This window comes from Nipponia nippon, unplaced genomic scaffold, assembly GCF_047370975.1.
Source record: "Nipponia nippon isolate SJK-2023a ecotype South Korea unplaced genomic scaffold, ASM4737097v1 scaffold_5, whole genome shotgun sequence".
NCBI classification, from domain to species: domain Eukaryota; kingdom Metazoa; phylum Chordata; class Aves; order Pelecaniformes; family Threskiornithidae; genus Nipponia; species Nipponia nippon.
Window position 1 is genome coordinate 84,879,643 of NW_028262369.1, and position 27,674 is coordinate 84,907,316.

Below are 27,674 nucleotides of genomic sequence, written 5' to 3' on the forward strand. Positions count from 1 at the left end.
CATTCAAAATTCAAGCACTATTGCCCTTCATGAAACATGACTAAGGAAAATGCAAGGCGTGTGCTCATGAAATGAAGCCGTCTTCCCAGAGCAGGGGACTCAGCCACTATCCAGACAGGAATCCATGCTTGGCCAGGAACCTCAGCATGTCCTCTTTAACTTCAGCTCAGTCTATGTGAGAAATAACACTGTATTACTGGAGGCCTGAATCTTCACTTTCCGAGGCAGAAAAGATATCCAAAGTACTGGAGGAATTTTTAGCTCAGCAATGGCTGTAGGCTTTGGCCTTCTTGTACCTTCTTTATTCTGCTCTTCTTTGTGTGCAGAGCACTCAGAGATCTGTGTTTCAGTAACTGCTATTGCACCTGTTTTTGTTATTTTCCTTTCTTTCAAGGACGTCTTTTGTGTTATCTGCTGCTAAATTGTCCTTGCAAAACTTCCTCTCACTGTTATATTGGCCCTTGTCCATAGCTACAACCTGATCCCAAAAGTATTTAGACAGTGTTGTTATTTAGTGTCATTGGTTACCATGACATGCAGAAATCAAAAGATTGTGGGAAAACTTGTTTGTCATAAAATCTCTGGCCATCCGAATGGCTAAATCAAGAATAGAACATACAAATCAAATTGCCTGTTGTTGGAAAGTGAGTTTCTAAAAGCCAGAATGAAGGGAAAGAAATGCCTTTGTGCCATGACCTGAAATTCATCAAATTCCAGTTCTGCTCATAAACTTACAGATAAAGAATTTTGCAATAGAACGACAATTGGTGCCTGTCTCGTTCTCATCAATCAAATCATGCTGAGAAGGCAACAGCTTCTGAAAGCCCCAGGAATATTCCTGACTTAAATACTGCAAGCAGATCTCTGGCTTTGTGCTTCAAAGGTGAAAAGCCAGTACAACTAGCTTTTATGTTAATGTAGCCAGTGGTGAATTTTTCCTGCTAAATTTGTCAGTAAATTTGTTAAACCATCTCCTCCCAGTGCGATTTTCCAATAAAACTTGACTTTTATTAATTTTGATAGTTTTTTTCTAGTTTAAACTGATCCCATTCCATTTTGGCTGAGAGGCATTTGTTTGAAGGAGGTATGTCCAGCAGTGAAAATGTTTGTTTGAGGTTCAGCACTCTCCTTGCTTTGCTATGCACTTCTCCTGGCAGTTGTAATGGTTTCTTTTGTTCTTTAAATTACAAATCTGAACCACTAAAACCCATAAGTCACTTCCTGCTCAAAAATCATGATGTTGGCTTTAAAATAATTTAAAACTTTTTTTATTTGCCTTTTTTTTCATACCTGAGCTTCATTCAAGTCTTACTTTCCAGCCCTTCTCTACAACACCAAAGACAAAATGCACTTTGTAAATGAAAACTGAGGTTTTGGCATGATTTTGTGACACCAGGAAAACAGGTCTATAAGCACATAGACATTTGTGATCTAAACACAAAGCATTATGAGAATCCTGATAAAGATGCAAGACTTATCAGTGAGCTACTTCAGAAGCATAAACATGTTAAGACATCCCAACTGACAAGCCATTCAACTTAGATGGTCATGGGAAGAGGCATATTCATTCCCAAAGTACTTTATCCCATCCAGCATAGAAAGCACAGATTTTAGATCCTGCTACTTGCAGAAAACAATACCTTAATGTGCTTCTATGGCTACTGTCAGTGACACGTGGGATAAACTTGCAGAGAGGTTCAAGCTTTCTAATTTTTTAGACATCATTTTCACCTGCTAAAGGAGTTTCCAGAAAAAAATCCGGTACTTGCACCCTTACTGGTTTTGCAGTCAGCACTGTAGTTAGCAATTTAAGTACCTACATGTTTCCTTGTTATGGATTTACACACGGAAAAAGCATGAAAGGAAAACTGTATCTGCAAAGGGATCCCCATTTGGCACATTTGATATGAATGCATGGGAATCATCCTACAGGATAGACCTAATCTACTGGCGTGAACTACCAAATCTCTGCACTGTAATCCAGAAGGGCAATTTGATGGGATAACATAGACCTTACCCCAAACTTAGCGTCTCTCTCATTTCCTAAGATAAAGCTCCAAACTAAAGCTGGGCAAGTGCTTACTGTTAAGCAGTGTTGAATATAGAAAGAAAAGCCCGAGATTACAGCTCATGTAGTCACGATTTCCTTGCAGCTGTGGGTGATACTGCTGTTTTGGAGTGGGTGAGTCAAGCTGAGTGAGTATACAGATATCTATGTGTGATAATCAGCTTTTACAACACAGGTTCCAAAGCCACTCAACAGCAGTCAGGCAGCACTGCTCCTTCTCCTGCCTTTCAGGATTTTCCTACCCACAAGCTTGTGCATTCAATTCTTAGCAACCTAAGCCATCCCTTGTCATGATGCTCCATTGCTGCCTGCTTGTGGTTACAATCTCAAATGAAGCCTTGGCTGCTAAATTACACTCAAGTAGATCTCTAAGTGCTTTCTTGGGCAACCCATTTTCTCTCTTGATGTGCCTGTTCATTGCATAAGAAGTGCTTGAAATTCATTCAGTCCCTGTGAATGATGAGCTGAGCTCCTTAGGGCAGTCATTTCCTTCTTAGGGCTTTTCTAGATGTGCAGACTAGGACACACACTGTAAGATTTCATCTTTAATCAACTCACCTAAGCACCTTATGAAAAACACTGCTGCTAGTGGGACTTTTCCAGGTGAGGAACAACCCAACCTTATCTTGGTATATCCATGGATGTGCTTTGCAGAACCACCACAAATATTGACTGCATTGTTGCAGCAAGTGGTGTATAAGCAGTCTGTAGGTTGAAATGTGTCTTTAGAATTCAACTATTAAATGTTTAATGGTTTTGTCTTAAGTATTAGTACTATCTATCTGTGGACTTCCAGTAAACAAGGAAGATGTTCAAACTGAAGAACATCCAGTTCATGATTCAGGCCAGATATAAATGTAATTCAGAGAAGGATATTGCTTCTTTATTGATTGTTCTTTCATACATTCATACATTTGAAAGAGAGCTTTAAGTATAACTGGAGACTAGTGACATACAGTTTACTCAGTAATACCAAGTCTAGTAAATTATTGTCTATTTTTTGGGTTGTATCAATTGATCTAGCACAACATATCATATAAATTTTGCCTTATTTTAAAAAAGTTGTAATTGTAAAGGAAGACTGCCTTTTTATGTAAAGAATTTAGGCGGGGTTTCAAAACATTCATCACTGATGTAGTTACTTCCACTGAAGATGATAGGAAGGTATTTGATTGGGTTCAGTAAACCATTATAAACTTCTGAAAGTATTGAAGAATATACAGATTCCACCAGGAAGCTTTTGCAATTGTTAAAAACCTTTACTATAATTTTTGAAATTTATTATTTTTTAATATTATGTATATGTCGTGGTTTTGGCTGGGATAGAGTTAATTTTCTTCCTAGTAGCTGGTGTAGTGCTGTGTTTTGGATTTAGTATCAGAATAATGTTGATAACACACCGAAGTTTTAGTTGTTGCTAAGTAGTGTTTACACCAGTCAAGGACTTTTCAGCTTCCCATGCTCTGCCAGGTGCATAAGAAGCTGGGAGGGGGCACAGCCAGGACAGCTGACCCAGACTGGCCAAAGGGCTATGCCATACCGTATGGCGTCATGCTCAATATATAAACTGGGGGGAGCTGGCTGGGGGGGCAGCAATTGCTGCTCAGGGATGGGCTGGGCATTGGTCAGTGGGTGGTGAGCAATTGCATCGTGCATCGCTTGTTTTGTATATTCTTTTATATCATTATTATTGTTATTATTATCATTGTTATTATTATTATTATTACTACTACTATTATTATTATTATTACTACTACTATTATTATTATTATTGTTATTATTATTAATTATTATCTCTTTGTCTTCTGTCCTATTAAACCATGTTTACCTCAACCCATGGGTTTTACTTTTTTTTTCCGATTCTCCCCCCCATCCCACCGACAGGGGGGAGGGTGAGCGAGTGGCTGTGTGGTGCTTAATTGCTGACTGGGGTTAAACCATGTCAGTACATAGAAAAGTACTTATTATAACTGTTCCTTTCCCAAGGGCTCTTTTTTGGTCTTTGTATGCTCTTCTGCAGTCATCATTCCTCTCAATTGTAAAAGCAGGTCTTAATGTGTCCCTATCATCATCACTGATGCAAGACTTTTCTTACCACACATTTAGTGTGGAAGAACTAATGAAGTCTTAACATCTCCATTGTTTATGCAACTGTGCTATGTCCTCCTTGCCCTTTGGTTTATGTTTGTGCCTTGCCAACACATTGCGTTCATGAGAAAATCATTAATCTATTAACCTTACCATACTGATTTAATTTACAAGCTATAGTTAGAACTGGTTCACTGCGGCTGCATGCGTAAAGAGTTGAACCAACTTCTGAAAACTTCATGTTAAAAATATGTTAATTGCTCAAGCTGCTCTCTGGTCTGTGTTACGATATCAGATGCATTGCACTGAGGCCTTTCTGGATTAAAAAAAAAATGTCATTACCTATTTTAATATTTGCCAGTAAGCGTGCTGTGCCCTGCCAGAGCTGGCATCTCTTATCCTGAAGGGTCATCAGCCTGAACCCATCAATTTGACACATTCTGCTGAAAAAGCCATCACCAGCTCCCATTAGATAATGAAACACATCAAGGCTGTTCTTTCAAAATTAAGGAACAGTTTCTCATCTGTCAATCTGGACAAGAGACAGAATAATTTGGCTTCCATTTATATACTAAATTATTATAAGGACAATAATGGTGACATACAACAACAAGCACATGATCTTTTGGGTAAGTAAATGGACTGCGCTCCAAATGTAAGGTAAATCATGCAGATTAAAAATATCTACAAAATTTAAATGCACTAGGCCCAATCCTCTTGCTATCCTAGCTAGCAACTACTTTGTCATTAATTCTGAGAAGACAAAATCCAGTCTCATTCAATTAAAATAAAGGCCTGTTCAAGACTTTTCGTACTTTGTAATACAGTGAGGATAAAAGGGCTTTATCAAATTAGTTTAACTGGATTAAGATTGCCACATAATTTTAGCAGTTCACATTTGATTCTGGTGTACTGGGTCAGCAAAATATTTTTGTACCATTCTAGAATGTTATAAAGTAAATAAGAGAAAATATGTTTTCCAATGTTTGAGGGAGTAATGGCTTCACTCACACAGTTTCTCCTTCTTTTGTGAAACTGAATTGCACTTGGGTCTTGGGGAAAATCTGAGATGGAGAGATACACTAAAAGTCAGCTTGCCAGAAAATAATCCTATGATATCCCTTAATGACAAGAGGGACAAGGAGAAAATGTTCATGAAATTTGGGAAATTATTTTAGGTGAAAAATAGTAAGGATCTTTTAAAACTGAACAGATATTCTATATTTTTAAATAAAAAATTTAAATAACAAATTAAAAAAAGAGAAGAAAATTGTGTTTTAAAGGGTTACTTAATCTAAAAAAAATAGATCTTTTTTTAGTTAAATCAAACTTTTCTGTTTACCCCCCAAAAGACACCCCCGCCCCCAAATTCCCCTTTCAGTTTGAACCAAATACTCTTTTTTTTTTTTTTTATTTGCACTTACTAGAGACATACATTAAAATACTTTATCTCCTTAGCTCAGGGTAGATGAATGCCAACCACCAATTCTGACAGCAATTAAGCAAAGCGCATCAGTAAGAGCATTAAAATGGCCATCCCCCCCTTAGAAGTACTATAAATGTTACAACCTTACAGCTTCCATACAGCACAGTACTTGAGACAGAGCTTATTGTAGGCCCATGTCCCCTCTGGTAACAGATATTTAATGTGTCCCATGTATTCACACTGATGTATATATACAGTAAAAAATTGACAGAGAAATTGGAGAAAGGAGGTGCCTCTACTAACACTGGAGCTCCTTAGCAAGTGGGCAATGAAGATCACAAAAGGATGCTGTAGAAATCTTTTTAGAGATGGGATGTGGGAAGCCACCAAAGTCCATCCGGGGTGGTCTTGCTGCTCATGTAGAGTGGCTGGTATTTGCTGTGCTTCTATGGGAAAGCTGCTTGATATCACTGCAAAAAGCTCCTTAGTTTTCCATGGAAATATGTTAATGTAACCAGGCCATCATTTACATTTTTCCTCCACAACCATCAAAGTCGGCTCATGCTCCAAATGTACAACTTCTTGCTGGGGAAGATAAATTGACCTGGTATTGCTTCATTAAAGAAGGAGTAACAAATGGGGTATGAATCAATCCATAAGATACAGTCCACGATCAGGACTTTTTCCTGCATGTGTTCCTCCTCCTCCCACCTCCCCGCTCTTCATCAGAATAGTGTACTCCTTTCGAGGGCTTTTTAATTGTGAAGGTTTTGAAAGGAACATTAAATATCCAGCAAATCTGCCAAATAATTTCTGCCTGACTTTCCTCCAAAGTCAACAATTTCAAGCTCTAGTCATTCTAGCTGAATCAAAATGGGAACAAAACAGCCGTTTGCTCATTCACCGAGATCAAACCTGAATGGAAAGGAGTTGCTGGCTTAATTGATTAACCATTGCAAATGCTGCAAATTGTCATACGTAATCAAAGGAGCTGGCTATGGATATAGTGAAAACCCATCTGACAACCTGTAACAGATACTTAACTTGCAATTCTTGACAAGCAGTGCATGAAAGAAGCACACCCTGCTCACCTAAACTTTGCATGTTAGAAACATAAGCATAAAAATTTGAGCCAGAACCTTTCAGTGGAAAGTCAGAGGCCAAGAGGTCTTGGAGGACATTATAATTCCTGCCAACCCCTTGCGTAAATGGTTATATGATGCAGTAAGACAATTTAACTGCTAAACTGCTTGTAATTATTTACCAAGATGTGCTTTTAATTTGTACCTAACAGGTCTGCTAGCCTCAGTCCTGACTCTCAGGCCTTTTGACCATGTCATCAGAGGATAAGGTGATCTATGTGTTTCTTAATGTTGCTGTGCTTGATTTTATGACATTAATAACTTCTTAAGATTAGTTTTTAGTTTACATTTGAAGCATACCCTTTTTATGGCTGTAGCACTATTCAAGACAAACATTAGTTAAAATTAGTCTCCCTAACTAAGACAGACTGAACTGTTTGTTAGTATTCGAAATATTTCCACTGAATACATTCAGCAGAATTTTTGCACTGATTTTCTCTGTTCCTGCTGTGTGCCTGACTGTCCTTGTAACCGTTACAAGTTTTGACTCTATTATTCAACTCCAACTGTTTTTAAAGGAAGAGCAGGCAAAGATAAGCACTTTGCCTCAATTTTCATGAAAACTGTAGGCTGGAGAGAAAAGGTAGTCCAGCAGTGAAGGAAAGGCAGTGAGGATTCAGCAATTTTAAGCTCTGTTTAACAGCAGACAGCTCCCCGGTCACCATGTGCTTTCCAGTCATCATGCACGGAGATCCAGAGGAGCTGCAGCATGGTGCTTCTCCTTCACATGGGGAGCTGCTGTGGGAGTGAGCCAGTGTATGCTGGGGGTGGGCAGAAATACAAATCCAAAAGCAAGGGTGTTTCCCTGGTTCTGTTGCTGGCAGAAAACTTGTTTTAATGCACACTGACGTACAAGGAAAGAAACATGTCCATTATTCTACTAAGGCTGATAAATGTCTATTTTTTGTTTTGGGATGAAAAAGATTGACCTTGTGCTGAAATCACAGGTGATATGATCAAATTACAGGTGATGTCATCTAGAAATCACCTGGAACCTGGCAGAAGCCTGTAGTTATGCACATGATATTATCCTGACTATTCACAGAGTGTAGTGCAAGGCTACTATCCTTAGAAAAGTATACTTTCCCGCAACATAGGCAGGTTTCTTCCTTTATGTCTCATTCCCATCACCAATATTTTGTAGCAAAGCAGTCCGACAGGTGACAATTCTTGGAAACAGGAGCTCTCTGTGCTCTGTCCCCTAGATTATTTGATATGAATTGTATTCAGCTACATCCAGCTCATATACCAGTGCTTGCCTAAGGCACTGTCTACTAAGTATTGCAAGTGGAAATGCCAGGATGTTTAGCATATGGTCTTTAGGGACACAGAGATCTTTCCTGGAGCACTGACGAGGTTAATATTATTAATGTAGATATCTGTAGTGGAAACAATCTTCCAAATGCTTTAAATATTGAGCATATTAAACAAAGAAAATAAAACATATTGAAACACCTTAGAAACTTGCAAGGCAAATAATAGCTCAAGGCAACAACATTTCTCATTTTCCAAGGATTCTTCAGTGAATATGGAGATTTCTTTTGCATAACTGCTTCATTTAAAAAGACAAAGACCATTTTATTATCTGAAAAGCATTTACATATCAGTCCAAGCTGTCTGAATTGAGTTGAGCAATTTTAGCAAAACTTTACCATCTATCATTCATCTGAGCAATTCTAGACAGATTGTGCAATAATTGTTAAAAACAGGAAAAAAATAAAGAAAAAAATCTTGCTTGTCTATTATTTTTGGACAGTTGTCTGGCATTATTTGACAAATAGCATATTGAATGCATTAACAGAGCTGAGCATGAAAAAAACTTCATTGAAGCCATATACTGAATGTTTTTCAGCATGGGACTTATATTATTGTGAGATTCATTAACAACTCATTACTAATGTTCCTCTCTCCTAATGAAACCTGAATGGTAAGTACCATGTAGGTGGAGAGCTAATAACCAGCCTGGCAAGATGTTTGACTACTGGAAAGGAGTCTATGTGATTTAAACTGTCTCCACAGGTGCTGCAGAGAGTAAGCTAGTTGGCAGCTGGACTAGATGATCGTTGTAGGTCCCTTCCAACTGGAACTATTCTATTCTATTCTATTCTGACATGCCTTCTTGCAATGAGATCCATTCAGCTCCAACAGAGATGTCATGAATCCTGGGGATGGGGTGGGAATTTCTCTTCCTATCAACCAAGCAGCAAATCTAGAAGACTAGATTAGATTAGAAGCCTGGCTTTCTGGAGTCTATAATTAGGGAAAACAAATGCCAACCGTTACTGTTAGCACTGCTCAGCAATCCCTTTCAAAAGCCTGTGCTCAGGGCTTAACCTTTCCATAAGGTAGTCAAAGACTTTTTTGCAGAGCTTTCAACATGCACTGGTCAGAAGGGCTAGATCTCTCCTACAGGTGCTTAGTGTCTTACACTCTGCTTTTGCCTGTTAAGTTGCAGTCATGTTTATGGAAGAAACCATATTGCACCAAAATTTGATGCTATTACATTCCTAACTAGAAAAGAGCTCCATTTTGTTTAGTGTCCTAATAAGGAGTCCTTTTTGTGTTACTGCTCACTTGAATGGCTCTCTGTAGACAAATGTTGACTTTCACACAACTTGGAGAACGATAATAATTTCTGAGGCTTCTGCTTCTCTTTCGAATCTGGTTGAAACTGGTCAGTAGATCCAAAAGTTCTTGATGGGAAGTGACAGATGGATGAACAGATGATTAAGCAGACAGATAGACAGCAGGAATACAAAAGACTCATTTCATTAGGAAACTGGACTGAAAACAGAAGTAGCAGTGGGTACTTGGATAATATTCATATTTTGGTCACCAATTTAAAAAATGCCATTTTTTTTGTAGCCATTTCAAAGCTTGTGGACCATGTCCTTAGTGGTTTTAACAGCAAAGGAAAAACCAAAGGGACATTGCTGAGATTTGTTTCAGCTCCTTTTTTGGTCAAAATGCTACATTTTTATAGTTTGGACTGTATTTTAAACCTTTAAAGCCAGATTCAGCTTGGACAACACTGCAATTTCAATGGAGGATTAATGTGTGTCATTAAGGAAAGAAATATGGTCTAGTACTTTTCAATAGCAACAAATGCTTGCTATGGCACTTCTCTGATCAACATATTTTTGAGTTACTGTAAAGCCTTTGGGCTGCTGTTTTCCTAAATGTATGAAATATATATGCAGGAAAGCTGAGAGTGAATTGTTGTGATTTGAGCTGACTGCTACATTCCAGCAGAAAAGGGCATTCTCATTCCTAACCCTTTTCCTTTCAAGCTGATCCAGCAGAACACCAGCCCACCAAAAGGAAAGAGGTGGGGGGTATTTACTTATTGGCAAACTGATCCAAGTCACCATGTGGTCTGACTGTCGGTCGATCTGTTAACAGGAAGGGGTTTGCTGGGTGCAGACAGAGAGGGCAAAAAGCAGGAATGCTCTTTCCGGCGGGTGAAGTACATTATAAATCCGCACTTAGAAAAAACAGGTCCCACAAAAGAGAAGCATAAGGAGAAAAGCAGCTGGATAAAGCTGGAGATTTCCTTGCTAGATTGGTCTGAACAGAACAGAAAACTCCAGATTTTCATAGCCAAATGACTCCTTCAAAAAAAAAGGGCTCTAGAAGGCCACGGAAAAAGCTGAGCTTGGTATTCCCTGTGTAAGAATTTATTGGAATGCATTAAGAAGTAAGGACCCTCTCTCAGCTGTCAAAATAGGGACACTAGGGCAGAACTGTTACTCTGTACCTCCCTCCCTGCCTGGAGGTATGCTGCTCTTCCATCGATGAATCAGCAGCAATCACGCTTTGCAGCTGAGCAGCACCAGCAGTCACTGAGGTCCCATTTACACTTGTATCAAAGCAGGGCACTGTTCCAACAAACAAAGTGAAATACCATGTGGTATATTTACAAGGTGGGATTTGCAAAAGCTCTCTCTGTTAAACTGCTTCTGCTCCCTTTGAAGTTGGTGGCAGATCTCCCACGCATTCCAACCGCTCAGTTGGGCCAATGGTGAAAGCTTTTAAAAACTCTACTTTATGAATATTAGAAACATGACAGAACCAAAGATTCATCATCAAGATCATCATATATAGCCTCTGTCCATCCTCTCTGTTTTCCAGCTTCCCAGTTTAATTCACCAGTTCATGCTGCCTAACAGGCTGCAAAAATCTGCCTTCTCAAGCAGTCATGAGAGAACCTGCAAATTTCTCAAAGCCCTTTCATAACATACCCAAATCATTTATCATTGCCTTCAGAGAAGTCTGCTTTGGAACAGTATCATAAGGTCAAGTTATCCCACTGAAACACCTATTAGTATAAAGGGAATGGAAAAAAAAAAAAAAGAAAAATGAACAAACCAACAGCACTAGCACAGCCCTGGAAAATATGAAGTCATAAGTAGAGTTCAGCCAGAACAGACTCCCATTAAACTTTGTTTAAGAGCCAAGTTCCACCCTGAGATATGTGTGAGTCGCAGTTTATTTCAGGGGGAGCTGTGCTGTACTTCATGTCAGGGCAAGGCTTGGACACAAGTATGTATCTGTTACAAGTCAGAGAGGAGTAAAGCCTGCACCCCTTTTGCATTTTTTGGTTCCGTCTGCATAGACAGAATAGAAAACTGAAAGAAGTGGATAAAACAGCCCACACTTTTACAGGGTCTGTCTGTCAAATTTAATTCCTTCTTCCACAAGACCCAAGTGCTTGTGTTTCTAAATTCACTAAGCTACTTTCATGAGACGTGGTAGCCTTTCCCTGTGCCACTGCCACCCCAATGAGAGTTAAACGCACAGGCAGAAGATCTAAGGCTTGTCTTTCTAGCATCTTTGCTCTTGGGAGTCTCTTTAGAAGACAGTCAGCAAGAAGCATTCCCTAGAATACGCACATGCTTTATAAAGAAGGGATGTACACAGCAGTCTGGCTTTACTTCCTGAAAGCCTTCCACTGAATATCTTTGCCTGACAAGTAGGAGCTCAGCTGAAGAAGGAGAGAAGAAGGAGTGGCAGAGAATTTCCTATCCTGCTTGCATTCCCAGACAGGGGCTAGGCATGACGGCACCCTTGTGCTGTGCTGAGTTGCATGGATAGCTTCAGGCAACAGCCTTTATCGTTGCTGGGGCTCACTCCTGCTGCACAGCTGGCTGTTAGAGGGCACAAAAAGATGAAGTCATGGCCACATGCATTTCTACATGGCTTCTAGGGGCACTGTTGTTACCTGGGGGAACAAGGCAGAGGGGTGCCTTGCTCCCTGACACAAGCTGTGCCTTCAGTAATGCTGAGCTCCCAAGGCTGAATTCCTTCAACTGCAAGTTAGAAGAGTTCATTCAAGAAGAGGGAAGAGGGGGAGGTAAGTCTCAGTCCTGCCAAGCACTGAGGTTGGATGTGAGCAGGAGGTTAAAGTATTTCATATGAGAAACTCTGGTAAATGAGAAAGATTTTACACCCCAAGACAACCCTTTAAATGCTGAAATACTGACTCTGGCTCAATAGTTTCCCATGCCTCAGACTTCCAGATGGTTGCCTTGTGCTTTAACTCTCCATTAGGCATCCACTACTGGCTCTAATAGGGAAGACAAACCATCAGCTCCTTGCTCACTACAGCAGTTTCATGGGCAGAGGTGTAAAAGCGTTTAAGTCTTGGTTAGGCAAGAACACCCAGCACCATCAGGATCAAACCTATCTTGGCAATCACTTGTCATGGACACTGTAGCAGATGGGAAGAGGCAGCAGTGTCCCTGGGAAAGAAAGTCTCTTTTTCTTGATACTGGTGTGTCCAAACAGCTGGTGAGGGCCAAGGGAAAATCACAGGCAGCTCTGGTAATGCCACATTGTGCAATGGCAGTGAAACAAAGGACGGGAAAAATTGGTACCAAATCCCATTAGCTAGAAGATGGACTGGAAGTGTCCCAGCAAGGATGGGGAATGGGAAAGACAGGTACTCGGGGAGTCTGGAGAGACGATATGGCCCTCAGCCACAGCTGGCGTGCCATGGCTTTGCGGCTGTCAAGGGACTGATTTTGCATTTCTTGCTACATCTCCCCTCACCCAGGATTATGTTCAGTGTGGGGGAGAAATATCCTCCTAGGGATGTGGATGCTCATGCCCACAGAAAGCAAGCTGTTACCTTAATGTGCCAAACAGCAGCAAACAAAATAAATTGCTAAGCTGGACACCCACATTTATCAGTATCTCCGTGGCAGACTTCCCTCAGCCACCCACAAGTCCTGGACCTTGTTGTGTGCTGCAGGTGGAAGGGCATGACCTGGGGTGGTTGATCCCTTAGGGTTTGAGAGACTCTTCTCAGGTGTGAGCTGTGAAGCAAATCACTTGGGTGGACAAAGGCACGTGATAGATGTTTCTGTTTCCAAGCCTGTTTTCCTCTTTCAGCGAGGAAAATACACCCCTCTCCTCTGGAATGAATCACAGGCACAATCTTTAATTACAGGACATGTGGTCCCCCTGTCCCCACCCCCAATCACTGCTGCAATTTCATATCTGACAAAAATAGGCACCCAGACCTCTAAAGGGAGTAGCTTGCATTTCCCCCTCTGGCCACCTCCAGCAGCTGCCAGATTCTGCAAGGTCCTGGGGCTGGGCTGCACCACGTTTGAAAGGGAGGGAGATTCAGCACTCAAGTCACTTAAAAACAGGACAGTGGAAGCAGTGACATGGAAGTCATGCTCCCATCTGCTCTGCTACCAGCCTCTGGAGAAAACAGGACACAGGATATGCCTCCTGCTTGGGGAAGGCTCGTGGCAGCCCGTGAGAGAAGGCATGACCTTTTCCTTAAAGGAAATGCAAGTCATGGAGCAGAGTAAGGGGAAAAAGTCCAGGCTGCATTTTATCTTAAAAAGTGTTATGCAGTCCTACCTCCTCTTGCTTTCTCCCCCTGTGTTTAAAGCTCATCCTTACTTATTTAGCAATGACACATTTTAAACAGTTTCATCCATCTCCACCAACCCATTGTTGCCCCAGTCAGTCATGAACCTTCTGACACAAGTCAGATGTTGTTGAAATGAAAAGTTTCATTCACTACAAGCAAAGGAAATCAGAGGAGGTACCCCAAGAGGAGAAGGGCTTGGCTCATGCTCTGTTTCCAGCTCACAAATGGTTATGTCCCCAGGATGCAGATTAAGCATCTCAGACAGAACGTGGGAGGAGGAAGAAGAGTCTTTGTCTGAGATTAACAGATTTTAATGGATTCCAGAAGGGGAAATCTTTCACCGAGGAGCAACAGCAAAGTTCAGAGAAATGCAAAAGCATTTATCTCCCCAGTCACATTCCTGCCTGCCAAAAGCGGGAGGGGTGATTTACTCCTCCTTGGTACACGGAGTCCCTTACAGATCATTAATCCACAGGGAGAATGAGCTCAGGAGCTATAGACATCTTTTCTTAACATACAAGAACCTTGATTTAGCAGGAAGTATTCTTATTTGGGAGTGTACAGATTCAGTTGATCTTTATTTGCTCCCCACTACCCCCTGCCTTCAATAGCGGTTCCTACAGGAGCTCTAGTTACCACTGATAAATCACTTTGCTTTCATTAAAATCTGCAGTGATAGTAGATGAGGCTGCCATGAGCTAAATCAAGGCATTTGAAGCAGAATAATATTAAAAAAGTGAAGATCTGAAATCAGCAAATTCTGATCCAAAGTCCAATGAAATCAATACAAGCAATCTCAAGTTCCAGGGTGTGAGTATCTCAACACCAGTGACTTCAGCAATGCAATGATAACTTGCACTGAGTAAGGCATTTCCTGAGAAGCTCTGCAGAAACTTGAAGGAGACAGAAATGGTCAACTATTTGTTTACGTGCCAGGACCTCCAGTGATGAAGCTGTGTGTTTACAGCTAGAGCTGATCAGAAAACATGCACCAAAAGTTAGTAGGAAAGGCAGTAGATCTGGTGGACACCTCTTGTTATTATGTTCTCATTTCTTTAGGGGTAATAAAAAGAAAAATAGTCCCATTTTGTCTCACTTAGACTCTCTGAAACCACCTGAAAATATTTCCACAATGCCTCAGTTGCTAAGTGAGGAACGTTAAAGACTGGTTATCTCTATTTACAATATGCAGACATTTACAAAATGCCACTAGTCTGTAGTGGATGGCATTTTATACTCTTCACCTTGGTGAAAAAGTGTGCAGCAGAGAACTGTATTTCTGTATTCAAATCTCCCAAGAAGCACTCACTCCATGTCCAGATTTGCCAGTTTCCACATAAGTCTGGTAAATCCACATCCTTATTGCTGTAAATGACTTACAAGATCTGAAATGTGGCTGAAAGAGAAAATCCAAAGCTGTCTGGTGTCCTCGGGTTTTATGCTCCCTTGTGTGTATGTGTGTGCACGCAGCATCCCTTACTTTTGCTCTTTGTCAAACGTTGTGTCACAGAGTTAGGCTTTGACAAGTTGAAAAGTATGAAGATTAGAACAATCATGTTTACATGTATTACCACCTGCTACTTCATTTCTTCCATGGTGCTTAAATGTTCAGGCATGTGGCTTTGAAACACGCTACCTTTAATGCACTTAAAAACTCTGCTGGATTTCCAGCTTGCTTTGATCTCCACAGTCTAGAGACTATCTCAGAGAATACAAATGAATATGTTTAGGGGAAAAATATTTTCAAGGAGAAAACCCTAAAGTCCTTCCAACTTGATATGCTTTGCCAGTTGATGTCGTACATAAGGTTGTTTTTTGCATTTTATCTTTATGTTTCAGGAGGCCTAGATCTCTGCCCAGAATGAGCAACTTGATGAGGTAACTTGGGATGACGGATGTGGTCAGTGCCCCTTATCATGAGCACTGAAGTGGCAAATAATTTTTTGGTGATTTTTTTTTAGAAAGGAGATGGAAGGAGAGATGACTTCTGTCCTGAGGAATTTATAGACTAAACAAAGCAAAAAGGATACATTTATGCAGTGGAGAAGACTGTATTTTGTTAAGAAGGAATGGGAAGGATGTGAGAGGAGAGATGGTAAGAACTTGCTACTCATCATGAGTAGGAAGGAGTCATTGACTGGAGAGCTGGAAAGAGAAGAAAGACTTAGCTAGCCCAGGCTATAAGCAAACCAGCCTCTTTCTGCGGCTGTACAACACCACCTTTTCCATCTCTCACCACACAAAGTCACCATGCATCACTGTCTTTGTGGTAATGGCTTGGGCTTGAAGTAATGTCAAAATCTACCCTGTACAGCAAGTAAGTAGAAATGAGATCTGGGCTCTTGGGTCAGGGTGTGGGATGGTTAACTTGAGAAGAGGGAGCATAAACTGGGGAGATAGGGTGATGTGGGTGTGCAAGTAAGCAGCATGGGAGAGATGTTGGAGGTATTGGATTCATCCAGCTCTGCAAAAGGTGAGATACAAGGTGGTTTTTCCTTTTTCTAAGAATAACTGAGGGTCTTGACATCAACCGTTGCTTAAGCTCTAAGTACGGAGGAGCAGACAACTCTCAGTGGGAGCTGGGAAAGTGCCAAAGGCAATCAACAAGGTTGTGCAAGAATTGGTCCTTTTCCTTTAGGTGGACACAGCCTGAACAAGAAGGACCTATAAAGCACCCTTCTCCTCCCTGACCTGGTGCTATTCTTCTTGGCCATGCTGATGTTAGCAGAAGCCATTAACTTCACTCTTCTTCATGACTGGAGCAAGGATGGGATGAGCAATACGAAAAGTGACAGGGTAGGCAGAGCACACTGAGTGGTTTTGAAAAAGAGCAAGAAAACCATCACTTCCTCTTTTCCCAAAGCGAAGGGGAAGCTGGAACGGAAGCATGGCTCTCAACGGCTGTTTTGTTTCCTGGTCTGCTATGCTCAACACCTTATGCAGGGTTTTCTGGAGAGATGCAGCCTAATCCTGTGTATATCACCCTGTTTCCACTTAATTGCCGTTAGAAACTGGTAGTATAGGCTTCTTTAAAACAAAAAAAATCCTGATGAATTCAGTGAAGGGAAAACTGGATTTGTATGCAACAGACTCCAAAAATGAAACTGATGTAATTATAGAAATTCAAGGGAGACAGACAATAACAAACTCTCCCAATTGTGGGCTTCAGCATGTTCCAGGTTGTAAATAAAAATTCCTATGTGATGACAGGAAAGATCTGGAGGGGGAAGGTGCTGTTTCATGGCAAGCTGTGAAGATGAGAGATCAAAGAGAAATCAATGGAGAAGAGGGAGGGAGATGGAAGAGGGGGTGACACCCAAAGGAAACAAGGCCTTAGCCCAGAGGATGACAATGGAAGATTTATGACTTCCTTGCCTGTGCTCTTCTTCCTTCCCACTGCCAGGACTGTGGAAGGTCCTTGAAAGAAGGAAGGAAATGGCATTTAACAACTGGGACCTGTGTGTCTCTCCTATGTTGAGATGTGAGCACTTACCTGTGGGCTGAGAAAAGGACAGGCAGGCAACATTAGGAGGTGCAGAGAATATCTGAACTAGACAACCTGAGGGGTCAGGTGTGAGAGAGAGGTAATGATAGAGACTGGTCCACTCTCTGAGAGCATCGCTGCATCATGGATACATCAAGAATTTAATTGTCCACTCCCTGTATTGGATAGGACAGGGACTGTGCGCATGATACTTGAATGAACCATCACATAGTCAGAATAACAGCCTCTGCTAGCTCGTGAATGCTGGTTATTAAAGCCTCAGGAAATAAGAGACTCTACTGAAAATGTGATTTCATAATAAATTGGTAAATTTCTAGCTCTAATAAATGCTAAAAAAACCTGGAAAATGGTATTCAGCAATATACCCACATAGGTCTCAGAAGACAGAAATAAAATATATAAATTCAGAGTGTAATTTTAAAGATGCTTCAGAATTTTTGAAAACATACACAGGTTTCCTGAATCCTTGGATGACCATATTCCACAAGAATCCACTAGAAATATTGTTTTCTCTCTACTCATTCATACATGTAACTTTTTAATCACCTGTAGTTAAGTGATTTGTGGGCTATTTGTTTCACCTAAGGATTATTTAGTTTAGCTAAAGTTGGTCATCAGGAGCTGCTTTTTAATCCCTTGTTAAGTGACTGAAATTTTTGAAATATCCTATCAGAAGTTGAGAGGCAGCTTGCTTTTGTCTTAGTAAGAGAGCTTTTTCATAGAAAACAAACTTATTTTTCTTATGTACAGAGGGCAAATTTGCCTACACAAAAGGATCAAGTTAACCTGGAGTAACAATTCTGTGAAAGCCAATCCAGCATAAATTCATTTTCCCCTAACTGTTTGAAGTGGACACAGAATTACAGAATATGATTGAATTGATTCTTGAATAAGTATTCTGTTTCCAAAGGAGGGTAGTTACTCTTTAAAGAATAACTTTTATTTCAGCATGAATATGCTAAAATGATCAGTTTTTCTAGAAAACTGTCCTGAAGATGCAACTACCAAATTCTCCCAGCACAGATGAGCCACTCAAGGAACACAACTCTGATCAAATCTCCTGCTGCTTGAGGTTTAAACTTGCAGCATTCACTGCCTGAAGAAGAGTGCACACTTGGCCTTTCCTAATCTGGGTTCTCCCCTTTTAAATAGCTTCATCCATATGGAACATCAGTTCCCCCTTGTTTCTGAAGTCATTATTATTGCTTTTCTCTGGGTCTTTGCTTATGCGGACATGGGTCCTGTAATAGTCTCCAAGATGGATTCAGGTAAATACTGTGATGCCCAAATCAAAACATGGAGTGATTCAGTGTCTACACCATCATGAGCTGCTAGGCTCTGACTGTATATACAGTCAGCAGAGAGACACCTGAATCTGGTATCTGCAAGAGATAGATAGTTTGCATAAGGCCACTTTGCTAATGTTTTACTATGTCATATAAAAGGGATATTTTGTAATATTTTCCAACTTCTTATATATAGCCTTGCGCTTTCTTTCTTGTTGCTGAGTCTATGCCTCTGCGAAACCTTCAAAAATCTAGTCTTTTTTTTCTGCTACTTTTGAAGGTATCTGCCATATAAAAAGGGAAACATGAGCTTGTGGGTATTGGTCTGTGAATAGAGATGTGGTCAGGGAAATAAAACTCTTCATACGCAAAAGTCTGACTAGTGAAAAGCCATGTAAGTGGTCAAAAGGGTGGTGTGTGTATATATATGTATGTCTGTGTATATGTATACATATAGATATACGGTATATTATATATACACACACTGTGTGTGTATATATGTACATATATAAAGAATTCGAATCCAATTTCTAGGTTTGATGTTACTAAAATAGTCTCTGTTTGCAGATCTAAGCACTGACACATATGTAAAGGCTTGATGTCTGATTCTGCATTGCTGTGACCTTGTCACACATTCTTTTTATAATGTGGACCGCCTCATAAAACTAGACATTTTAAACATGCAGTCCCCAGTAAAATAGGCATTTATCACTCACGATAACATGGAGCTGTCTCAGGGTGTGTTCAAAAGCCCCCCTGCAACTGACTGATAAAAAGCTTAACTCCATTTCAGGGCTTATCTGAAGAAGAAAGAGGTAGACCCTCATGAAATAACTGTATTTTTTTTTCTAAGATGAAAAAGAGAGGGATAAGGAAGAAAAAAAAATCACTTTAAAACTTCAATGCAGCAGAACAAATTTAACCCATTGAGACTTTAAGTGAAGTTTTCTGCTTCATCAGGAAGAACCCTGTGGTGAAACATATGTCAGAAGAGAAGAAGATATGAGAAACTGGCCTCCTTTGCAGATGAGAACATTAATTAAGAGGAAAATCACTTAGCCAGATGTCTCATCGGTGAAACTACACATGCAAGGTACATCTGCAATAGGGGAGCAGCACAGCACAGACAGTGCATTTGATTTTCATGCTAACATTGGAGAGAAAGGAATCTGGTGTGAATTAGATCATGCTGACTCTTGGAGAAACGGAGTACAGATCTTATTTCAGCTACAAATTATGAGCTGCATGTCTGTTGTTATAACGTTGCAGTATCGTTACTTGATGTAGTTGAGTTATGGGTTACAAATAAATTATCCAGAGAAGACAGTCCTATTCTCCATTCGTGTTCATAAATTGTTGGCAAACCAAACCTGATTTCTCCAAGTGCCACTTTTCTTCATTCGCTAAATAGTTTTTCAGAATGCTTAGCAGCTGGTGAATTTTTCATCAGCTCATTACTGGGGTAACACTGTCAAATTCATTTGACTTAGGAACTTAAGTCTTTCAGAAGTAAGTAAAACACACTCTGCTATTCAAATACTTGCCCAGCTGAGATGTTCATGTATTCTTGTCACTGCAGCATCTGGATGTCCCCTAATTTTTCATGCATTTCTTATCACAACTTGGATGTGAAGCAAAAAAAAAAAAAAGGTAAGCAATGATCCTACAAGTGCTAAACACCATGTTTAAAAGTTTTCTGATCTTTCTGTGGGAAACAAATAGGCCAGTCGCTAAATGACCTTGGAGCTACATTTTTTTCCTAAGCATGTATTACAAAATTAGTGAGTGGGAAGCAAAGAGCTGTTGCCCCAACTGGAATCAATACTAATTCCTACCCCTTGGTTGCTATAAATGCCTTCCCATAGCCAAAAGCTGCCTCTCCAGCAGTGCACCTGGAAAGCAGTCATTTCTCTCCTACCTGTAATCTATCCTCTCTATGTAGTCTACCAGCCTTTTGAAGAAAGGATGCCTGTACAGCACCTAGCACAATCAGATCCCTCTGTTGGCTTGAATTTCTCTGTGCTATGGGAATACTAATCCCTCCCCAACAATAGAGACAGGCACTCCACAGAGCAGACACACAAACAGACTTTCATTAGAGAATGCAGTCCTGAAAGCCTGTTTTACAAAAGGCTTTGCTGATTGGACTCAGTCATTTGAACAGTGATGGATACAGGGTATATTCCACAAGAGCCTAGAAAGAAAGGTGCAGCGGTATCAGCAATGAGATGCAGACACCGCACAATTCTGTAATACTAATAGGCTTAAGCACATAACCAGCCATAACCTGAATCTTTAACATCTACTGTGTAAATCATTGGCTTTTTTTTTTTCTTTCTCCCTCCCCCCCCCCTTTCTTTTTTTTTGTGAAAAGCAGTGCCCAGAAATGCTGAGAACTGTGTATTTTAAAAAAGCAGACTCCTATTTGGGTGGACATCCCCCCCATTTCCTCCAGCTTCGCGGTTTGCCAACATTTCTGCTGTTAATTACTGAAATTTCAGGTGGGTTCTGAGCCTTTCAATTTGCAGACTTTCACATCAACATCTCAGGCAATAAGGGTGTCAGGGAGAGCCCTGGGGTATAAAGCCAAATTTTCCAATTCATATGCAGAGTGGAGGAGACAAATATACAAGCAGAGGCATTCAATTTACATAAATGCTTGTGGGACATGTTTTGAGACTTCTATGCTAAAAATGAGAGGTTATTATAATCTATAGGTTTCCTTGCTTATAAATGCTCACAGGTTTACCAGTGAAGACCAAAATTTTCATAATCAATAGCCTCCATTTTTGTTTATTAGTTACTGTCACAGACAAGTGCTTCTGTTGATTAAGGGCAATGAAATCAAATCTATTGCCAAGGCAGTGAATAACATGATTAAAAGTCTACAGGGATCGTCTACGGTTTTTCACAGGCCCTGTGTGAAAGGTAAGTGGTATTGCTCCAGGAACATTTAAAGGACCAGTGTGCAGCCCCAAAATGTATCTCATAATGACTTAAAGATAGGGCAAGGCTGTTCTCAGAACCAGACTCGCCATTCACAGCTCTAAGTGACTTTGCCTTTATCAAGGGCTACCTGTACCAAACTCTCAGTCTCTCTGGAGGGGACAGCCCACACATACTTGACTCTTTTTGCCAGAAGCCCTAGCTGTCATTGTGGCAGGTGGAGAAGCTGGGCACGATGGAGCCGAGACCTCCTGCTTGCAGGACAGAGGCAGCACCAGGATCTGCTCCCCCTGAGCAGGGCAGGACTTGCACCTGGGCTACTGCTGAACTACAGCTGGCAACACAGATGGAAAGCATGCAGCTCACAAAGCTTGCTTTGCTTCACCCTGTTCCTGACCCTCTTCCTCTCTCTGCAGCTGAGGCATGGCCTGAGGTCCAGTCTTGCCTCCTGGTTTCCTTTTGGGCCGATTCTTGTACATGGTACAGACCTCACTGCTTCCCTACCCACTTATCTGCTGGTAGGCGATGAGGAAGAGAAGCCTCCAGAAACTGCTCTCCTTAACGACTAATTCCTTTGGCAGCTGGCATTTGGAGCATAAGAGGCCCCAGATAAAACATTTCCAGCATGCCAAGTACAGATTAAATCCTGTAAGGTGCAGAGCACCTTCTCCAAGGGGATGAACACCATTGACCCCTGAAGATGGCTTTGCATAGATCACTGCTTCCTCAGACTGAACCTTTGACCCAGTGAGGTTTATTCGTGTGAGTCCTTCACCTCATTTGACTTGTCCATTGCTTTGGAACTGGGTCACTGCAGTCTAAAAGGAAGGGGGCAAAAGCTATAGCCTGAACAGAGAGTGCCAAACCTGTGGAATTCCTCAGATTTTGTAATAAGTCAGGCAGCTACTGCCTATACATCTTGAGCAGAGGTGGGAGGAAGCAAATGCATCACCAGATGCATTAAATGCATTAAATGCATTTAGAAGTGATGCATTTAAAAATCAGGAAGTTTACATTCCTGCTATCAGGCTACATCTCTTTTATGTCAGAAGAAGAAGACGAAGAAGACGAAGAAGACGAAGAAGAAGAAGAAGAAGAAGAAGAAGAAGAAGAAGAAGAAGAAGAAGAAGAAGAAGAAGAAGAAGAAGGAACTGGAGATATATTCACAGCACAATATTGTACTGAATCTCAGCCAATGAAATTGAAGCTCAACTCCATTTTTGGCTTTGGTAGCAGACTTCTTTACTTAGGTATTCCATTTTATTCCAGCCACACACAAACGTCCCTTAACTATGAACGATGGAGTAAATATACACACACTGCCTAACATCAGCAGGCGGAATTACTGGCTCATCTGCCTCTCCATTGAGTATACAGAGAACTCACTCCCAGAGATGGGATATCTGAGCCAGGCATGGAAAGTGCCTGAGGTTAGATGGTGTGGCATCTCTGTATAGAGGCAGAACACATTTGCAAGGTTCACAGAGTTGAATATTTTAAATCTGAAACAGTAGTGTGCTCCCACCTGGATTGCCAGGATCATACTGTATTTGTAGAATGAATAAAAATTCCTTATCAGCTGTGAGTGAATACAAGGAGATAAGCAAAGAACATGAGCAATTAGGCAACTTAACACTGTTCAGTTTACATCAGTAGGCAGCTGCTCTGTGGTCTTACCTGCAGGTACTCAGCAAAGAATTAATATGTTCAGTATAGTCAAAGGTTTTTGCTGATTCTTTATGGATTTTCACACCCATTTCAAAGATTTTCACATGGTTATGAAGAAAATTTGTCTTCCCAATTACTCTGCCTCTCTGGCAAACATCTGCTGTCCATGCTGTGCACTGCCTGTCAATACACTGATCTTTCAATATCTTGTTTCTTGCAAAAATTTCTGGAATTTTACTAAGAAATAAGACCCTTTTCCCCAAGACCTACCCCCAGAACCTCAACCATTTTAAAATAATGCACCAAGCTTGCATTATAGAGGAATATTGTACCATCAGACTTCCCTATAATTTAATTTTGTTCTTAATCTGTAAATTTGATCCATGTAATTTAAAAAAAAAAAAAAAAAAAAAAAGAGAGACAGACTGAAACAAAATACAGGAACATCCTGTCTGAATCAGTAAGGGGAATTATAAGGGCAAATAAAGAATAGATAGTGACTATTTTTCAGTCAGAATACTTCCTCTAGCTAGATTGTAAGCCATTTATTTTCACTGGCAATCATATGATCTTAAAATGATTCAAGCTGAGAATTCCTGCATAGATTTTGGAAAAAACAAGATGACCTGATGCATCAGCCTTTTTTCATTATGAACAGACAAAAAGCCCCATGGGGTACTAACTCCTCATCCAGATCCACCCTAGGGCCTTCTGTGGGGTCCTCTGACAACCTGGGTCTGTCAGATAAGTGATTCATAATGTATTCAGGACTGTAGAGCTGGTCTTGGACTTGTTACCTGCCAAAGCCTGTCACTAAAGATACAAGACTGGGTCTGGACCCTTGTTGATATTGCACAATGAACAAAATGCACCTCAATGAGTCACAACCACCCTCCTGCATGCACTTGGAGAGCACCAATGGCAGTAATTTACTCAAGCTTTTCCAAAATCAAACTCTCAGAATCCTGAATTAGCCTGCATGTTTCTTTCCTATCAATAATAGAAAACAAGCTGTAATAGAAACAATAGAAACCAAGCTATAACATTGTAAACTGCTGAATAAAATAGAATAACATTTAATATACAGTTACCATCTAATCTTTCTTGTTGGTTAGAACTTGCGAGAAGGACTAAAGGGTAAATAGAAAATTCTGGTCGGGATTCCAGAGATGCTGCTCACTGTGTCATTTCTGCTGGATCAGCCTGCCTCATTCAGAGCTTGGGAAACATCATCAATGTCAGCCTCCATACAGATGAAATATTCTTACTGCAATCTCTGGATCAAACCCTGAATCACAGGCAGCTCCCAGCAATGCTGTCTGTGTTTTCTGCCTTTGTTACTGATAACCATGGTATGATAAACAATTCTGCTATCAGCAGTTTGTTTATTAAAAATAATACAAAACTACTGTCTTGAATTAAAGCAAGAAAGATTATACTAAAGATAGAAAAGAGATATGGAGCTGCTATTGCAGTGCCGAAAACTCAGAGTTTTCCCATTGACTTTTCTCAGCTTACCAAATCAGAATCCACCCTCTTTCCCTCCGCTTTCTTTTTAATACTGTCCCAAAATGAACGCTACTGTGCTGCAGCTATGCCTCTGTGCTCGCTTGACTGTTTGGGCCAAATTCTTGCGTTTCAAATTTACTGAAATATGCAGAGTTACGCCAGCAGAGGACTTGCCCTCCTGTACTCTCTCTTGCTGAGAAACTAATTTGCTTGTCCTTAAGCCCACGTTTCTAAATTTTCAGGAGCAGAAACGTATTGTGGCTTTAAATATAGACTGTCAGTTTGTGGCTTGCGTCTCATATTACACACAGACAACTTGAGACTCTAAACACAAGTTGGGCAGCACCATTAATATCTTAGAAAAGCGTCAGTATGCTTTCGAAATGCTCTATATTTTCATTCCTGAAGGTGGGGGGAGGGAAAAACATTCAAACAAAACTTTTCTAAGCCAGGGTTTAGGCGGAAACATTACTAACTTTGCTCGGTATTCAGGAGCCAGTTTGCAGAGCCTGTTTCAGTTCTTCACACACACGCGCGCGCACAAACACAAAGAATAAAAAAGGAAAACAGTTTCAGCACAACTTTTTTTCTTCAGGATTAGTCTCAGGCGTTCTTTTTTTCTTTTCTTTTTTTTTTTTTTTGCATATGAAACGCGTTATACAATCTTTTCCTTAAGCGACAGACTGATAAATCCACTCTTATTGTAAGGAGGGGGGGGGATAAGGGTACTCACGTGGTTGAGATGTCGTATTGTTTTGGTAACTCATAATTTACGCCTTTGAAAAATGCCTTATTTGTGCTGACAGTCTCTCTTCCCTGCTCAGAACCGACGGCAGGATTGAACAGAACAGCTGGAAGAACCCAGGAAAATGCTCCTCTTGTTCGGGCTCTCCTTGCCTGGCTCCTGACCCCTTTACAACTGGAAAAGGAAACAGCACATGTGTCATTCTCTTTTGCCTGTGTAGCTCACATGAGCGGGGAGGGGCACCCATTTGCAGATAGCAGTAACTGTATTCAAGTTTTGCAAGTTGGATGTATTCCACCCCTTTGCTTTTACTAGCCAGCAACCAGTGGAAAGAAAATGCTCTTTTCATTCTTAGCCAAATCTAGATGCACCTATTAGATTTGCTTCCCAAACCCTTACCCACCACTGTTGATATTATTTCTTTAAGTGCAAAACTTGCTGCTGACTCCTTCCCAAAATGCCTATCATCAGTGGGTGAGACTGAAAGTAGGGCTTTCATTTTTTATTGCCCAGCAGCATCCTTAATGCTCACAGTCTAACTGATTCTGTCCTTTTAATGGGTAAAAATTGAGAATGACATTTACTGGGTCAGAGTAGTTACGCCAGCATATGGCATGAATCTACGCTGTGCTTAGAACAAGGAGGAACCTGTGGCTGCAGCACAGGCTGAGGCACAGGTAACTCCAGTCCTGGCTGTGACACAGGCTTCTTATGGCACCTTGGGCAAAGCATTATCTCTGCCTCAGTTTGCCATCTGTAGAATAAAAATGATACAACTGATTTTCTCCCAGTCTTGGTATTTTAATCTGCAGACAGATGTTGTATATAAATAGGATATATTTATTGGTCTGCATGAGTTAATTTACTCACACTCTACAGCAATTTTTTCAGCCTGGACTAGGCTACCAGCTCCCTCATTTATATTGCTACCATTTAGCAATATAAATTTATCTGTTCGGCTATCTCCATGCTATATTGCAATCAGTGGTATGTAGTTCCTGTAAGTGTGCATACACAGTCAGTCTGCATTTGACATGGGCTAGGACTTCTAGGTCATACCAAAATACAAGTAATTTATAATGCATGTGTCTTAGACACTAGGAAGAGTGGACAAAGTTTCCACTTTCCTGGTCTCTGTGAGTCAGGATGAATTAACTGCCTGCCCGTGACAGCAAAAACACAGTAACCGTTGGAATGGAAGTGGAAAAAAACAGAGTCATGAAATTCAGGCTGAGACTCATCCTGTTTTGCAAAACTGTCACAGGATATTTCTGTGAAATCATCTCAGTGACCTCCTACAAGAAATCAATGTTGCGAACTTGGTTCACAGTATTTATTTAACAGCTATAGGATGGAGAGACCAGTGACTTATTTACATGCCAACGACAAATAACAGCTTGTTTGTGAGCACGGATACAGTAAACGACTTTGGTCAGCATTTTCCACACTCTGGGCTTGTGGTAGAGAGCCGTGGAACATTTAGTGACAGAGCAAAGCAAGCCACAAAACAAAGAGGGAAAAATAATAGCAAAAACTCCTGACGTTGCTCCACTGGCTGCAACTCTATAGCATAACATTGATTTACACCAGATGATAGCTTCTCTATGAAAATACTGATGGGCATGTTATCTATTACTTCTTCTTCTATATTTGAAGCTCAATGTGCACAAGTAAAATTGAGGCTTTCTGTCCTGGGGTATGAGAACTGTTGTCATGCAAAGTTATTACATTTAAATCTTTCATCATCCTGATCCCTGAGAAATTTCCGAACTGCTGTCGAGAAAAGATTTCTCAGCTGAAGCAGCTGAACTGAAGGATGGAAGGTATTGATGCCTTCATTATGTTAGTGCCAGTGGTCTATACCCTTCCTAGGAGTTTTGTGGTGGACTGCTCGAAATGGCATACACACACCCAAGTGGGCTGCCTGAAACTGAGCCCTGTTAGCTCCTAGTGCTTAATCCCTTTGCATCTGTGCAACACTTCCTGCATCTGTTTTCTTTGTTCTTATTAAGGCCACTCTCCTACCACCAAAATCACTGGGACAGTTATACCCAAGTTTACATAAGAGGATTCTGGCAGAACCAAGCCCACATAGGAAAGTCCCCTTTAACACCTTGATATGTTCACTTTTCCTAGGACTTCTTTCTTTGCTTATTGAATAGACTAGGATTCCCAGGAAATCAGAGAGCCATTTCCCAAGGCTGTTGCTTGCCCTCAAGCAGGCCATTAAAGAGACCCTCTCTGACCTTTCCCACTCATCATTAATGGGAAATATGTGAGGTTGAAAAGGGAAGCGAGCACGACAGCTCCACGCAGCCCAGCAGGCTTCCAGAGAAGCCTGAGACTGGGGCGCAAAACAAAGAGCAGCCCAGTGCTCTCTGCCTGCCCCGACCCTCAGCTGG

General features: G+C 40.8%; 1 protein-coding gene across 4 annotated transcripts in view; it reads right to left on the reverse strand.

Moving 5' to 3' along the window:
• GYPC (glycophorin C (Gerbich blood group)) overlaps positions 1–25,464 on the reverse strand; it is a 46,970-nt gene extending 21,506 nt beyond the window's left edge. For 2 of the 4 annotated variants that reach the window (XR_015699006.1, XM_087733331.1), the window contains exon 1: positions 5,886–6,487. Coding sequence is in view for 3 of the 4 variants with exons in the window: in XM_087733331.1 (XP_087589457.1) it covers positions 5,886–5,979 (94 nt within the window). In the remaining variant the exon portion in view is untranslated. Of the gene's footprint in view, positions 1–4,498; positions 4,596–5,885; positions 6,488–25,260 lie in introns of those variants that run through there. The other 2 variants (XM_009472198.2, XM_087733333.1) reach the window with 2 other exon arrangements.
• Positions 25,465–27,674: the final 2,210 nt, after the last annotated feature.